The sequence below is a fragment of the Diceros bicornis genome, chromosome 35 (genome assembly GCF_020826845.1).
Source record: "Diceros bicornis minor isolate mBicDic1 chromosome 35, mDicBic1.mat.cur, whole genome shotgun sequence".
NCBI lineage: Eukaryota > Metazoa > Chordata > Mammalia > Perissodactyla > Rhinocerotidae > Diceros > Diceros bicornis.
Genome location: NC_080774.1, coordinates 34,288,060 through 34,303,077, shown reverse-complemented (window position 1 = coordinate 34,303,077; position 15,018 = coordinate 34,288,060). Strand labels below are relative to the sequence as shown.

Below are 15,018 nucleotides of genomic sequence, written 5' to 3'. Positions count from 1 at the left end.
TGTGGGTCTTTCCACAGCCTCCTACCAAGTCCAGGGCCAGGTGCTTCTCTAAACTGCTTATGGGAACTGGTTTGACATCCCAGAAACTTTCCACTTTGCCTGATGCCCTCTGCCTTCTCCAGCCAAAGTGCCATCCTTTCATCAGCTTTTGAGAGAGATTCGCTCTTGTGGCCGCTCTTGCAAGTACAACTTAAGAGCTTTGCAGAGTGGTAACATTGGCTGTTGCTTGTTTTTTTTGCAGATGTGGAAGTTGAGGCATCTGTGAGGTTAATCATTGGTTTCCCCAGGATCCGCTAAGAGCAGAGGAGAACAACCCAATTCCCAGGCAAGTATCTAGTAGACCGTTTTCACCAACGCATTCCAGTGCAGTGGCCTCCAAAACAGCAACCTTAAGACGAGAATAGCTTAAGCATTTTGCCCTTTAGATTGATCACCTAATCTCAGCTCAGGCATGAGTGGCCAGTCTCTCAGGGACACAGGTGGTGACTCTGATCATTCAGTAAGAGACCAGTCGTCCAGCTTTGGGAGAGGGACGTTCAAGGTAGACAGCACTTGAAACCCGTCAGCTTTAACATCTCTGGTTTGGATTCTGACAAGGTTCCCGGATAAACATGCCTAGGGATAGTCAGAGGTACCATATTCTTTAAAAATTGATTAGAGTGGTGAAAGGAATAGAACATAAAATATCCTGCTTATTTGCAAAAGATAAAATGCAAGCAAGACCTTCCTGTTAATTTTTTTCTGCTCATTCTCTTGGCTGTACTGTACGTTTGAATGCAGAAACAAAAAACTTGAATTGCCAAATTCTCTTTTCCTGAGATTGGTAAATTAACTTAAAAGTCTTATTAAAACCTGTGCAGCTTTCATGATTTATGTCGTCCCTAAAAACCTGGGCGTTGACCTACAGGAAAAAAAGTCCCTGTTTATATTACACGTCCCAATAGGTTACATTTCCGATTCCTGAATGTGGGATATTATCAAAACAACTGAAAAACCTGGTCATGGAAACTGGACCCTGTCACTTTGTCAAGAATTTGCCTCTGTATGAATTAATGACACAAGAATTCTTTAACATTTTTGTAAAGAAAGGATGAGAAAGTGTGTAGTGTCCCTGAATGTGGCAAGACAGGGAAGTCTCATTAGACCACATCCTCGGGTTCTTCTCTTGTGTTCAATAGGCCCAGGTGATAGTCCGTGTAGTCAGGTGCAGCGCCGCTCCCCCAGCCCCCAGTGTTCCATCCTATTCTGGCCTGTGCCCTCTTCAGGGGGTTCTGATGACACTTGTCCACAAGTGTTGGAAGGAAACATTGTAACATGAGGATATTCATCATCTTAAAACAAGGATTAATGGAGAGGAAAGTCTCCGGGTGTGTGTGCTCCGATGCACTGCTGTTGAAGTGTGGCCGCAGTGACAACTGTGCTCCCAGCAGTCCCCACAATGGCTGTCTCAAACGTTTGATCTCCTGGCGCAACCACAGCAGCTGTTGACAGAGCTGGGCACTCGTCTTGGTTCAGTGTCTTCCGTCAGATTTTGTAGCTCTGACCCTCCTCTGCTTGCCCCATTCTCACTCCTATCTGCTGCGTTCATTGCTTTGTAGTTGTTTCCTAGGAGCCACTGTGTGTAACTCTATTTCACAGTGTCTTTAGGGACCCACTCTCACTACACGTGTCACTGTACAACAGCCCCTTATCGTGGTGTAGCCCATGTTCATCGTCTCCAGTGGAGCTGTGAAGAACCCTGCTTACTCGGAGCTCCTCTCATTCTCATGCTGCTGGGGCTGCTTATGAAGCTGGGCATCTCGTCTTTGGTGTCATCAACATTATTCTTTTCATTGATTTTCTGAAGTCGGAGACGACTTTGTTAATAATGTGACACTGACTGTCACAGGCACTTTTATGTATCTTCCCCAACAGCTCTGTGAAGTTGGCCTGTGATCCCCATTTTACAGGGGGGGACACTGAGGCTCAGAGAGGTCGAGTAGCTTCCTTCACTTCACACAGTTTCTTGGTACATTTTGAGTCTCCACTTGGAACTCCGCCTCTCAGGTGTGTGCACTTAGCTGGCGTTCCAATTTGTGCCTCTCTGCCATCCCCTCCAAAGGCACATGCCCCATCCTGAGTCCATTTTCCTGCTTGATGGCAGTCACCCTGCACAAACCGGCCCCATGCAGGGAGTGGACTAGTCAGGTGTGGTCCTCCAGCTTACCCTGGGCAGGTTCTAGGTTTATTGCGAGAGCTGGAGCAGTGGAAGATACTGACCGTCACTCACCTGGAAGTTTGGTTATGTAGAAATACTTCACTGACTTTTTGCAGGTGTCATGTCTTCTTTGTCTTCATTGCTCCTCTGGGCTTTCTTCTGCATTCTGCGCTGTGCAGTAACATACAGTACAGAGACTGGAGAACATAATACTGTTGTCCTGCACCAAATGGTCACATCACTCATTTTTCTAATTATGAAAGAATTACGTACTATAAAAAAAGTCAAATTACCCAGATCTATGTAGAGTAAAGTGAAACCTCCCCCATCCATCTCTTTCCCTGCAAACTCACTCCCCTACTCAGAAGGAACTATAGTTAAGAGATTGCAGCTTATTCTTCTGGACATTTCCTATGAATTTATAAATACACATAAATTTTTTTTTAACATAAATGACACAACTACATCATTTTGCAATTTGCTGTTTCCCAAACCATATATCATAGCTGTCTCTCCTTATCAGTGCTTGCCACACTAACTTAGCTTTTTAGAAGTTTTAGAGGTACTCCAAAGAACAGGAATACCATGATCTGTTTATCTCTTCTTTGATAGAGATGGGATTATGTCCAGTTTCACTATTATACATAATGCTGCAGTAAGATCCTTGTATGGAGTTTATTACACTGCTATTCAACTGCTCAATTTGCCTTGTTTCCTCTTGGTCAGAGACTATGATATATTTTTAACAATTTTATGGGTATTATTATTACTATTATTATTATTATTATTATTATTTTTGTGTGTGTGAGGAAGATCAGCCCTGAGGTAACATCCATGCCAATACTCCTCTTTTTGCCTAGGCAGACCGGCTCTGAGTTAACATCTGTTGCCAATCCTTCTCCTTTTTTTCCCCCAAAGCCCCAGTAAATAGTTGTACATCATAGGTGCACATCCTTCTAGTTGCTGTATGTGGGATGTGGCCTCAGCATGGCCGGAGAAGCGGCGTGTTAGTGCATGTCGGATCTGAACCCGGGCCACCAGTAGCAGAGCACTTAACCACTAAGCCACGGGGCCAGCCCTATGGGAATTATTTTATAGGGAATTTAATTTTATCACTGAATAAAGACATTTATGGGGAAACTGGACTTTAAGGTCATCCCTCTCAGTATTCTGGAGAAAAATCATGAAACTTAGAAGGTATGAGGCTTGCTCCATCACAATCTAACAAGTCATGTTAACAATTTAAAGGTGAATGTTTGAATAGCCTCTACGCTCTCTGTTCAGAAGAAGAATGACTTTTTCTTGTCTTGAAAACTTCTGACTCCAGGGGCTCTCAGTTGGGCTTCAGAGAGGGTAAGATATTGGTGTCATATCTGTTTCTCTTCAGCTGTAGGCTGCATCTTCTAAAGATCATAGAATTGAACATGGTCCAATAAATGCATATGATTTGGGTCAAAAATTCAAAGTAATGAACCCAAGATAGGAATCTATAACTTTGGTTCTTAATAAAGAATTTCCTTTGATATCCTCAAGTCTCTGTGATTACTAGTAAAAACTCACCTATGGGTGAAGAGATGTGGTTCTGCTGGCAATGTTTGGTTTGAACATCCATAGTTAAGGCTGCCACATCCATAGGTAGATTAGACTTGACCTCTTGACGACCTCTTCCCTTGGTCTTTCACCTGGGAAAAATAAGAATTTAAAAAAGCTGCTGTTATTAGCACTCAATGCTAGAAATGCCCATTAAAGAGTGAGTTTGATTTGGTAAACCAAAGGGAGTATAAGCAGAACAAAGTCTGTAATATCTATAAAATTTCAAAAAATTCTAATTTTTTAAAATATAACTCTATTTTTGCCACAGTGCAAACTGTGTATATATGAATGAAATATCCCTCTGTCCATTTCTTCTTTCCATTGACTTAATGGATTTATCCTCTAATCCAGATTCTAAGTGTGAAAGAACATCTTGGTCCTTCAAAGAAAAGAAGCCATTGAAATTTGATTTTCTTTTAGCTCGCCATCCTACAGGTTTGAGGATTAAATTATCATGTAATGGTACAATGATTCTGAAATCTAATTGTTAATTAGAGGGGTATAAGGGATGATTGAATGGTGGTTCATCCCCATGGTCAAATGTATTGTACACATGGACATGTAAACACGATTCAGGAAGCTGCTTCAGCCCTGTGACATCCCTGAGAACCACAGTGCAGGAGGATCTAGGCACACAGCCATCTGCCTCGATCTCCTGGGTTACATGTAGATCCAGGGGTCTTGAGAGTGGCTTCAGAGCAGCTAGCTTTTATCTATTTCTCCCCTTCCTTCTCTCCAGCTTATCTCAAGCAGTCCTGACTATCATATTTTAAAGACCAATTGTAGTTATTTACATAAGCTGCTTGTTAATTATTGCAGAGTAATAATCAGGCATACCATTAAATATCACTTAATCTACCTAATTAAATTTGTTGTACCTTTTGATTGATTAGAACACTAAAGTTAGTTCAGAGTTTGATATTCACCAAATGTCTTAATCTGCTTACAACTGCCATGTGCCTCATTCCTCTTAGAAGTGTATCTTTGGCCCATCACAAGATTTTAATGAATCAAATCATCATAAATTAAGATAATGTACTGTCTTTTGGATGATCGGGAGGCATATGGGTCCATTTTGGAAATATGCCCATCTGTCTTTGCTCCCCATGGGAAGTTTCTGGTCACTGGGTCTCCAGGTGGCTTGCACAAACCCTAGGTCTATAAAGCTTGGTGCCTCTCCTTCTAATTGAGGTAGAAATAAAAGAGGTCAGAGAGACATATTAAAGTTTTGGTTGCATGAAGTCTTCTATGAAGACCATCCATGCATATTGTTCTGGATAGCTCTCTGTTCCTAAGACTACTAGTTACTTTAAGGGCTTGTCAGGAACTGTGAATGGTCTGATATTTTACCTTACCTGCAAGCCAATAAGTTAGCCTACCATGGTCTTACAGATGCTGGCAAAAGACAGGAGGCCCATGGGTAAGAGACACAGGACTTAATGACACAGCAATGGCAGTGGCCAGAGTATCAACATTTTCACTGGTTCACTAAATCCCACTTCCTACAGGATGATACACAGTGGGCCAGGAGACATGCAGAGGGTTGCAAGAACTCAGAGCTTAAGGAACTCAAAGCTTTGATAACAGGCAGGAAGCCTGCTGACCTTTGCCTGGGGAGGGATGTTATTTTTATTATACTGGGCAGTAAGCAAGCCTGCCCTTTGCTGCAGAGGAGGCCACTATTTCTATTTTCCAAGGTTGACAGCTTTACACACATTCTTGAAAAGATAACCTGGTTTTACTGGCTTTCAAAGATAAGCTTGAATGAGACTTCATCATCATTCCGCTCTTCTGTTTCCTTTATTGAGATTGTCCAAATATGCTCTTTTCTCTGTAAAGTTCACTAACTTTATTCATACATAAGGGATGCTTTTGGTTTTATTTATTAAGTTAAAATTTTCTTATTAGAGCAAATGAGGAAACTATTATGGGTTGGATCTGAAGGTATGCTTTTCCAGGAAAAATGTGAAAGAAGATCGGTGCTCACAGAACTTTGCGACAAGGAGCTGATAACAACTTAAATGATTTTAATTTGAATACTGTTTTGTACAACTTTCTTCCATCTTACTTCATCCTCACTGCTTCCTGTAACTCTCATATGGGAATGGGGCAGTTTCAGGGATTCACTGAACTCATTTACAATATTCAAATGTTTTTTTCTGTTGTGTGCTTTTTTTTTATTGAGGTAATGTTAACATACAACATTAAATTAGTTTCAGCGGTACAACATAATGATTCAATGTTTGTATAAATGTTGAAATGATCACCACAATAAGTCCAGTTAACATCCGTCCCCATACATAGTTACAAATTTTTTTCTCTTATGATGAGGACACGGCGTATTTCAAGGTGCAGAAGAATCAATGATGATGTCATACTTTTCCATACACAGCTTGATGAATTTGGACATAAGCGTACACCCTTGAGACTGTCACCACCATCAAGGCCACAAACATATCCATCACCTCCCAAAGTTTTCTCTCACCTCCTTTATTACTATTATTCTGTGGTAAGAACTCTTAATATCTACACTATTAACAAATGTGATGAATGCAAGACAGTCTTGTTAGCTGTAAGCACTATGCCATATCCTAGATCTCCAGAACTTATTTATCTTGATTACTGAAACTCTGTATCCTTTGAACATCAGCTCCCCATTTCTCCATCCCCTCAACCCCTGGTAACCACCATTCTAACCTCTGCTTGTATGAGTTTGACTATTTAAGATTCCACATATAAGTGAGTATTTGCCTTTCTCTGTCTGCCTTATTTCGCTTAGCATAATGTCTTCTAGGTCCATCCATGTTGTCAAAAATGGCAGGAACTCCTTCTTTTTTCAAGGTTGACTAATATTCCATTTCTTTATCCATTCATCCATCAGTGACATTTAGGTTACTTCCATATCTTGGCTATCGTGAATTAGCTACAATGAACATTAGAGTGCAGGTATTTCTTTGAGACCCTGAGTTCAATCCTGTGGGCATATACCAGAAGTGGGATTGCTGGATCATATGCTAGTTTTCATTTTTGGAGTAAGCTCCATACTGTTTTCCATAATGGTTGTACTAGTTTACATTCCCACAAGGGTTCCTTTTCTCCACATCCTCACCAACATTTGCCATCTTTAGTTTTTTTGATAATGGCCATCTTAACAGGTGTGAAGTGATAGCTCATTGTGGTTTTGATTTGCATTCCCTGATGATTAGTGATGCTGAACACCTTTTCATACACCTGTTGACCACTTGTATGTCTTCATTAGAAAAAGTCTACTCTGGTCCCTTACCCATTTTTCAAATTGATTTGTCTTCTTTTTATTGAGCCAACACAAAACAAGAGAACAAAATTTCCAGGCATTATGGATGCTTCCCAGTTGATGCAGATGGTTTTGTATTTACAGTGGTACCAAAAGATCATGTTTCATGCTTTTTCTTCAGCTTGTTATAAGACCAGCAGTAGCTGCGGCATGGCAGATAATCGGGATCGTCTGGGTTTGGAGGTTTACAACATAAATGAGTGGTAATGAATTTTTTATTATTCCAAGGAAATTATTGAGATCATAGTCCATGGAATTCAGGATTGATAGATGGAGGAGGAAATTAAGGTGAGGATCGGTGATCTAGCATTACTTCTGATCATGAGCCACAGGTATCTACTGTATGAGTGTTTGAATAAAAATATTAGAGATCAGCAATGGAACAGAATTGAAAGCCCAGAAATAAAACCACACATATACGGACAGCTAATTTTCGAAAAAGGTGCTAAGAACATGCAATGGAGAAAGGAAAGTCTCTTCAATAAATGGTGTTGGGAAAACTGGACAGCCACATGCAAAAGAATGAAAGTGGACCATGTGCTATCGCCATTCACAAAAATTAACTCAAAATGGATCAAAGACCTGAAGGTGAGACCTGAAAATATAAAACTCATAGAAGAAAATATAGGCAACACACTATTTGACATTGGTTTTAAAGGAATCTTTTCGGATGACATGCCTACCCAGACTAGGGAAACTAAAGAAAAAATAAACAAGTGGGACTTTATCAGATTAAAGAGCTTTTATAAGACTAATGAAACCAGAATCAAGATGAACAGACAACCAACCAGCTGGGAGAGAATATTTGCAAAACATACATCTGACAAGGGGTTGATCTCCATAATATATAAAGAACTCACACAACTGAACAACAAAAAAACAAACAACCCGATCAAAAAATGGGCAGAGGAAATGAAGAGACACTTCTCCAAGGAAGATATACAGATGGCCAATAGGCACATGAAAAGATGCGCAACATCACTAATCATCAGGGAAATGCAAATCAAAACAACACTAAGATACCACCTCACACCTGTTAGAATGGCTATAATCACCAAGACAAAAAACAACAAATGTTGGAGAGGATGTGGAGAAACAGGAACCCTCACACACAGCTGGTGGGAATGCAAATTGGTGCAGCCTCTATGGAACACGGTATGGAGATTCCTCAAAGAATTAAAAATAGAGATGCCCTATGATCCAGCCATCCCACTACTGGGAATCTATCCAACGAACCTGAAATCAACAATCCAAAGAGGCTTATGCACCCCTATGTTCATTGCAGCATTATTCACCATAGCCAAGAAGTGGAAGCAACCTAAGTGTCCCTCGACTGACGAATGGATTAGGAAAATGTGGTATATATATACAATGGAATACTACTCAGCCATAAAAAAAGACAAAATCGTCCCATTTGCAACAACATGGATGGGCCTGGAGCGCATTATGTTAAGTGAAATAAGCCAGAAAGAGAAAGACAAACACTGTATGATCTCACTCATATGTGGAATATAAACCAACACATGGACAGAGAAAACTGGACTGTGGTTACCCGGGAAGTGGGGGTGGGGGGTGGGCACAAGGGGTGAAGGGAGTCATATATGGGGTGATGGACAAACAAAAATGTACAACCCAAAATTTCACAATGTTAGAAACCATTAAAATATCAATAAAAATCAAAAAAAATATATTAGAGATCAGGAATTTGTCGTGGGTGAATATGTTTTCTGAATTATTTACTTTTGAACATAAGCATTTGGATTATGTGAACATCTGGGATATGGAAGTAAGTCATTAACAAAGGGGTGGTTGATAATGTCACTATTGATTTAACTTCTATGAACACCAAGTGGTCAATGGACTAAGCAAATGAGTAGTCAGAAAACACAGAAATGTTAGGATTTGGGAACTAGTAAAGGACTGGGGACCGACTGTCCTGAGAGCGAATGCCAGGACTTATGAGGTTGAGAGTGACAAGGACAAGAAAAGAATAGAAACACACTTAAATAAGGAGGGTGTGTTAATAGGATGGAGGGGGAGAAATGATCTGGAGTAGCCTTGAGTTTTGACCTTGAGCTTTCTGTTCTTGATGCAAATTTGCCTGATGACATCCCAGGACACAGGTCAGGTCTATCCCCAGAGGATAGAGGGAGGGTGGAAGTACAAAACAGCCAGGATAATTGTCCTAAAAAGGCAGGCTTCCTTTATCATTTGACCCAATTTCATGATTTATTTTTGTAGGGTAAGAGGAAAAGAAGGATGATAGCCACGTCTTCACAGAGGAAGCAGCATAACTGGGGGAACCAGTCCAAACCAAAGCCTGGTTTAAACATCTCCATCCCTTTGAGGATGTCTAGTGACATATTCAAGAGGCCGGTTACTAGAATTCCATCCCATCCTGGCAATGAAGGGTCTCTGGGAGGACACGTTGGACCAGCCCCACCAGGTATGCTGGCCCGAGAGACCACAAGGACTCCAGGCCTGCAGAAGTGCAGGACAACTAGTAAATCCTTTCAAGCTTGCCAAAGCGTTGGAAAAACTTGCACCTAGTCACACAGGTGAATCCCTGCCAGGTGTGCTGGCAGGTGGTCTGCACTCCAGGTTCCATGCCCACTCCTGCCGGTCTTCAGATTTGGCAGAGATGATTCCAGGAGCTGATCTGGGCATTCCACAGTTCCACTGCCAACAATTCCTGGCAACTGAGGAAGGTATCAGGAAGGAGGAAAGGGCAGTGAAGAGCACAGGAGAGAGACTGGTGATAGCACTGATGGCGGACAGACTTGCTAGTGAGGCAGAGAAAGTGAGGGGCCAAGAAGGCCGTCTTGACTGCAGATGAAATGGAGCAGGCACCTCAGTGAGGTCTCTTGGCAGCGTCCCTAATGTTTTTGTGCTTTGAGCTCTTGAAACTTTGAAATATAACAATACGTTTCTTTTATTAAACTCTGCTGCATGACAGAAAATATAGACAGTGGTTTCTTTCTGAGGTGAGAGGTTGAGTTTCAAGTGAGGAGTGAAAGATCTTCCTTTTTCATGCTGTTCTCTCATTTTCCTTTACTATGTATGTTATTTATTTGTACTTTCAAGTCAGCAGCGAGTTATCAACGTCACGAGATGATTCAGTTATTCCCCTCACAGTCACAGTAAAACCTACTTAAAGTGGATTATTCTTTTTGTGTAATATTCCAATAGATTCCAAAGTATTATTTCAAAAGCACCTCGATGTCTATGTTCTCAAATTAGATATTTACTTTTGGTCTCCATTTTTGCGTTCCTTCTTGCATGCTACTTCAGAGTTGCATCTAAGGAAATACCAGATTTCCCTCAGTTTTTTAGATCCATATGTGTTGGAAATTTGATTCATGAAGATGGACATGGCAGCTGGGGGATCATACTACTATCAAAAGAGACCATTTCGGCATCAGTAATCTGACAAGAACTCACTGCTTGTTGAGATTTAATTGACTATTTGAAGGATCAAGCTTTCGCTATTGGCACTTCTCTTTCTCTTTGGAGGCAAAGTATCGCCTTCCCAGTCTTTCCATTACCAAACCAGTTTCCTGGGTGGCTGTGCCATGTCAGGAAGGGCCTGGGATGCTGGGAACCAGGATTCATCCTCAGCTTTCTAGCTGTCCTGAGAAGGCTTCCCTGGCAGAGTCCAGCCTGTGTGTCTGGGTGACACTTGCAGCCATCAGATAGAAGGCGATAACTCACAAGTGCCAAGTGATTTATCTGGCCCTTGTCTTACAGGGTGTTTCCAAGGGATGAGGTTCAAAACGCCACTTGGTAACCCTTTGAAAGCTCCTGGTCGTGGGGTGGGTTCTCGGTGTGAGCTCAGAGCAGTGTCTATTCACCACTAGATGGGAAGCATTTCAGTATTTTAATTGCTAAGGCTGTGTTCATGCACGACCATGGATCATCAGTTCCGTGGCATTTCCTGCTGGACGACCCCACACCCCTGTCATGCCTCATCTTTCAAAGCTCCAAACAAGGTTCACACCCCATCAGGTGGTTGTAATGTAACCACAGCACAAGACTGGGGAAAAAAACACAACCACCCAGGGGTGACACACTTTAATGTCTTGGGCCCAATTTCCCCATTTGGACAAGTTGGCAACATCAACACTGAGTGTGTAAACTGGAGGACTGTCCAAGACCATGGACCTCAGAATGACACGCCTCAGAAGTCACCTTGGACAGCAAGGGACAGTGTGGGGTCACTCACTGGTCATGATTATGGTCCCTTTTCCTGGGAAAGTAGAGCTCACCCGGGATCCATCAGGCCAAGCCAGGGAGGAGGCTGGGGGCCTTCTAGGGAATTTCTGCCCTAAAGGGAATTGCATAAGGAAGGCAGGTGTGCTGAAAATCCTGGTTCACAGAGAGCGGTCGTGTTTATGAAATGAGGCCCAGTGGTAGCCTTAAAGCTGTGTCACAAATCTTTCCCATTGGATACAAAACAGCAGGAAACAGAATTCAGAGTCCTGGACAAGGATCCCAGCAGGATTCAATTCTAGGTCAGTAGTGAACATGGAGGCACTAGAGGGGTCTCAGGAGGGAAAGTCCTGTCTGCCTTTAGTCCATTTGCAAATCACCTTTTCGGGCCTTGTCCTCTCCACTTGCATGTTTTGATCTTTTTACATTGTTTTCCCCACTTAAAGCTGATGCAATTCCAGAGATTGAACTAGAAAACTACAAGTTCCTAAAATTTGGTCAAAAGAAACCTCAACAAGAGAAGCAGAAAACATTCCCTCTTCCTCCAGAATTAGGAAGGCAGCCCCAGCCTATGGCACGACCTGGTCCTGGGTAGTGCTGTTTTAAAGACACCCACATTTCAGTGGTTGTTGCTTTGCCTGTGAAAGCACCATCAACTTTTAAATCCCAAGAGAACGGGCCAGGGAGCCTGTCCGCCCCTGGAGCATCTGAATGATACTGAAATGAACTTGTCCTCGGAGTTAGGGGGAATTGGGAGTGACGTCACTAGCCAAAAAAGGTGCTGGCCCTTCTCCCTTCTCCAACATACAATAAGTTGATGACTCAGAAGAGTTCTTGATTCAAGGAGAAATGTGAGATTCTGTGTCTCACTCACATGCCTACAGAAAGCGACAGAACCACACCACAACTCCCAAGCTGTAAAGGGAACAGGACTTTAATATAATATTCAAATATGTCATTTATTATTTACAACAAATAACCACTGGCCCTCCCCAATGGGTGAGTAGGTGCTGAGGTAGAGATGTCAGGGAGCTGGGATGGGGTCGTCCCTTCTCTCTTGGGCTTCAGGGGACCCCAGGAATCAGCTTACAATGCTCCCCTTCCCATCAAGTGGGAGGAGCTGGCCCTGTGCATCGCAAGCATCCCAGTTGTGTCCCCGCTGCTGAGGATGGCGCTGTGATCGGCCACTGGTACGGGGTTTGGGGTTGGGGCCTGGGGGCTGAGTAGAAGAGTCGGGTTATCTTGCACGGCCTCCCTCAGAATCATGGCCCCCCACCCTGTCCCCACTGCACTGGGTGCTTCAGACCCTGTGCTCAGTGCTGTCAGTCACCAGTACCCCATTTTTCCCTGCCACGTGAGCGATCATTTAGTATCACCTATTTCACAGAGCAGGAAACGGAGTCTCAGGAAGCTGAAGAGAGTCACCCCAGTCGCAGGACTGGTCAATAGTGGAGCTGGGATCCCAGTGCCAGCTAACCGACTTGCCAAAGCCACGCTTAGCCCGAAGCCTTACTGAACCCCCAGGAGTCAGTCACCCCGGCCCAGATACTCACTCACCCCTGACCTTGATGATGGCCGGTTCTTCTTGGCCTTGCATATTCTGCAGGCCAACTAGGTCTAGGGATCTGGCTGGCAGGACAGGTTGTAGCTACAGGACAGAGATACACCTGTGAGCCTACCAGGAACCACACCTCAGGTGTCCCCCCACTGCCTGCCCAGCAGCTGGAGTCTGGGTGGCCCAGAGGTCGCCATGTAATAAGGCCGGGGGATGAGTGGGGGACCATGGAGACAGGCTCTCTGGACTGGCCAACAGGGAGAGTCCACCCCTGCCCTCACCCAACTCCTGCCCGGCCTCACCTCTCATTCTCGTTGAGCAACTCCATGCCCTGGAGCGAGGCCCCAAATCACTCCCTCGGGTTCTAGGTTGTAATTCTTTGCAGCCTCCTGGAGCAGCAAGATCTTACTCATGACTCGGTATTCCTGGGACCAGAGGGAAGGAGAAGATGCAGACAGGGCCTGGGTGGGGGATGCTGCAGGGGTCTTGTTGGAGGTGAGGAGTGGGGCCGGGGACCAGTCCTGGAAACCCTCCTTCCCTCCAGTTCCATCCAGGATCTACCAGTTCTCAGAATGGGAATAATCAGCCCCTCCTCCAGGAAGATTTCCTTGATGCCATCCTCCCCTCAACCCACCCGCCAATTGGATGGGTCTCCCACTTCTCTGGTATCAAACTCTTCCATTCAATGTAAGATACAGCGGGTGGAGCCAAGGACTGTTCTGCCCAGAAGGTCTCTGATTTCCACCTCTTTCTTCTCCCCTGCAGGGAGTGCCACTGCTGCTCCTCAGTCCTCTTCTCAAGGTTGATCCCATTCCCCTGGAAGGTAGACAGCCAGAGTCCATCAAACAAAGACCCCTAGCCTGACTAGCCCCCTATGCCCACCCCTTCTCATGTTGCACTACTGCCAGGTCCCCAGAGGGGGCCGGGCATGCAGAGAAAAGAGGACTTGGACCTAGGCTTGGCTCTGGGCTCCAGAGTAGGAGGACATGGGGATGTAACTGAGGGACCTGGCAGCACAACTCTCTCTGATGACAGACTTGGAGGCTGAGGCCTCAGGCAGAGGGGATTGCTCAGGCACTTATGTGCTGCCTGACTTGGGGGGGCCCGACTTCTTTCTCCCTTCATGGGCAACATGGGAGTTACAGGCTGAGTCCAGCTCAGATAAAACCTCACGCAGCTCTGCCATCAGGCAACTCTGAGCTTCCCCAGCCTGAGGAACCGGAATGGGTTTCTCTGGCGGAAACTCTGTTCACTCATCACTAAGATAGGCCTGATGCCCCAGCTCCCAGGGGTGGCTGCGAGGCTCTCATGAGAGGAGATGTGCCAAGTGCTGAGAACTCAGAGCTCAGTTCGGGGGCTCCCGCATCCCAAAGCTCAGAATCCTGGTCCTTCCTGCCTAGTCCTCAGGTGCACCCACCTCGAAATAGTCACCCATCGCCAGGTGCAGCATCAGCAGGTCACTGAGCAGAGTGCCAAGATAGGGGACAACACCCTGTGACATCGGGGTGTGGGTGGGATGAACGTTTGCTCTCAAGTCAACCCCATGTAGACCCTCTCCTGAAAAGTCCCCACCCTCAGCTCCCTGGCCCACCCCAGGGTTCCCACGAGGAGCAGCCTAGGACCCTCAGCAGCCTCCCCTCAATTCCTATTCCCTTCACACCCCAAGAACACCACACTCCTCCTCCTCACCTCCCAGGGCCGGCTTCTGGCAAATCACAGGGTGTGCAGTCCCTTGCCCTCCCCACAACAAACTCATCCTGCACCAGCTCTTCCAGGCCCTCCTCTTGGTCACTTCTACTGGGATATTCAGACACTGTGGCACCAAGAGGAAGGGCCCTCCTCTCTTGATTTGAGGCCTCCAGCTGGGAGCACAGAGAGCCTCCCCCACAGGCACACTTACCTGCTGCTGCTGCTGTTTCTCCTGCACTCTCTGGGGGTTGCTCTCTGGGGGAGCAAACGTGGAGGGCCCCTCTTGTCAGGGTCGAGGACAGTGTCAGTGAGGCCATACTCCCCTCAACCCATTTCTCTCCAGCACTACTGGCCTCCGACATTGGACATCTGACTTGAGTCAACTGGTACCAATGCCATTCCATCCTCTAAGGTCTTGTGATTCCAGAACAAGACCAGCTCCAACTCTCACTCTGGGTGTGA

General features: G+C 44.8%; 1 protein-coding gene and 1 pseudogene across 8 annotated transcripts in view; one reads left to right on the top strand and one right to left on the bottom strand.

The window, feature by feature from the left end:
* Nucleotides 1-15,018, bottom strand: part of LOC131398561 (ral guanine nucleotide dissociation stimulator-like) — a 257,569-nt gene that overhangs the window by 215,646 nt on the left and 26,905 nt on the right. For 4 of the 8 annotated variants that reach the window (XM_058532228.1, XM_058532229.1, XM_058532227.1 and 1 more), the window contains 3 exons: nt 13,502-13,683; nt 13,170-13,292; nt 12,870-12,960 (listed from right to left, as the gene is read on the bottom strand). The exons of 1 other annotated variant lie outside the window; for it this stretch is intronic. In XM_058532228.1, the coding sequence (XP_058388211.1) occupies nt 13,664-13,683 (20 nt within the window). In that variant the 3' untranslated portion in view covers nt 12,870-12,960; nt 13,170-13,292; nt 13,502-13,663. Of the gene's footprint in view, nt 1-12,222; nt 12,532-12,869; nt 12,961-13,169; nt 13,293-13,501; nt 13,684-15,018 lie in introns of those variants that run through there. 3 more of the 8 variants (XM_058532225.1, XM_058532222.1, XM_058532224.1) reach the window with 3 other exon arrangements.
* LOC131398563 (methyl-CpG-binding domain protein 3-like 1) lies at nt 9,278-10,004 on the top strand (annotated as a pseudogene).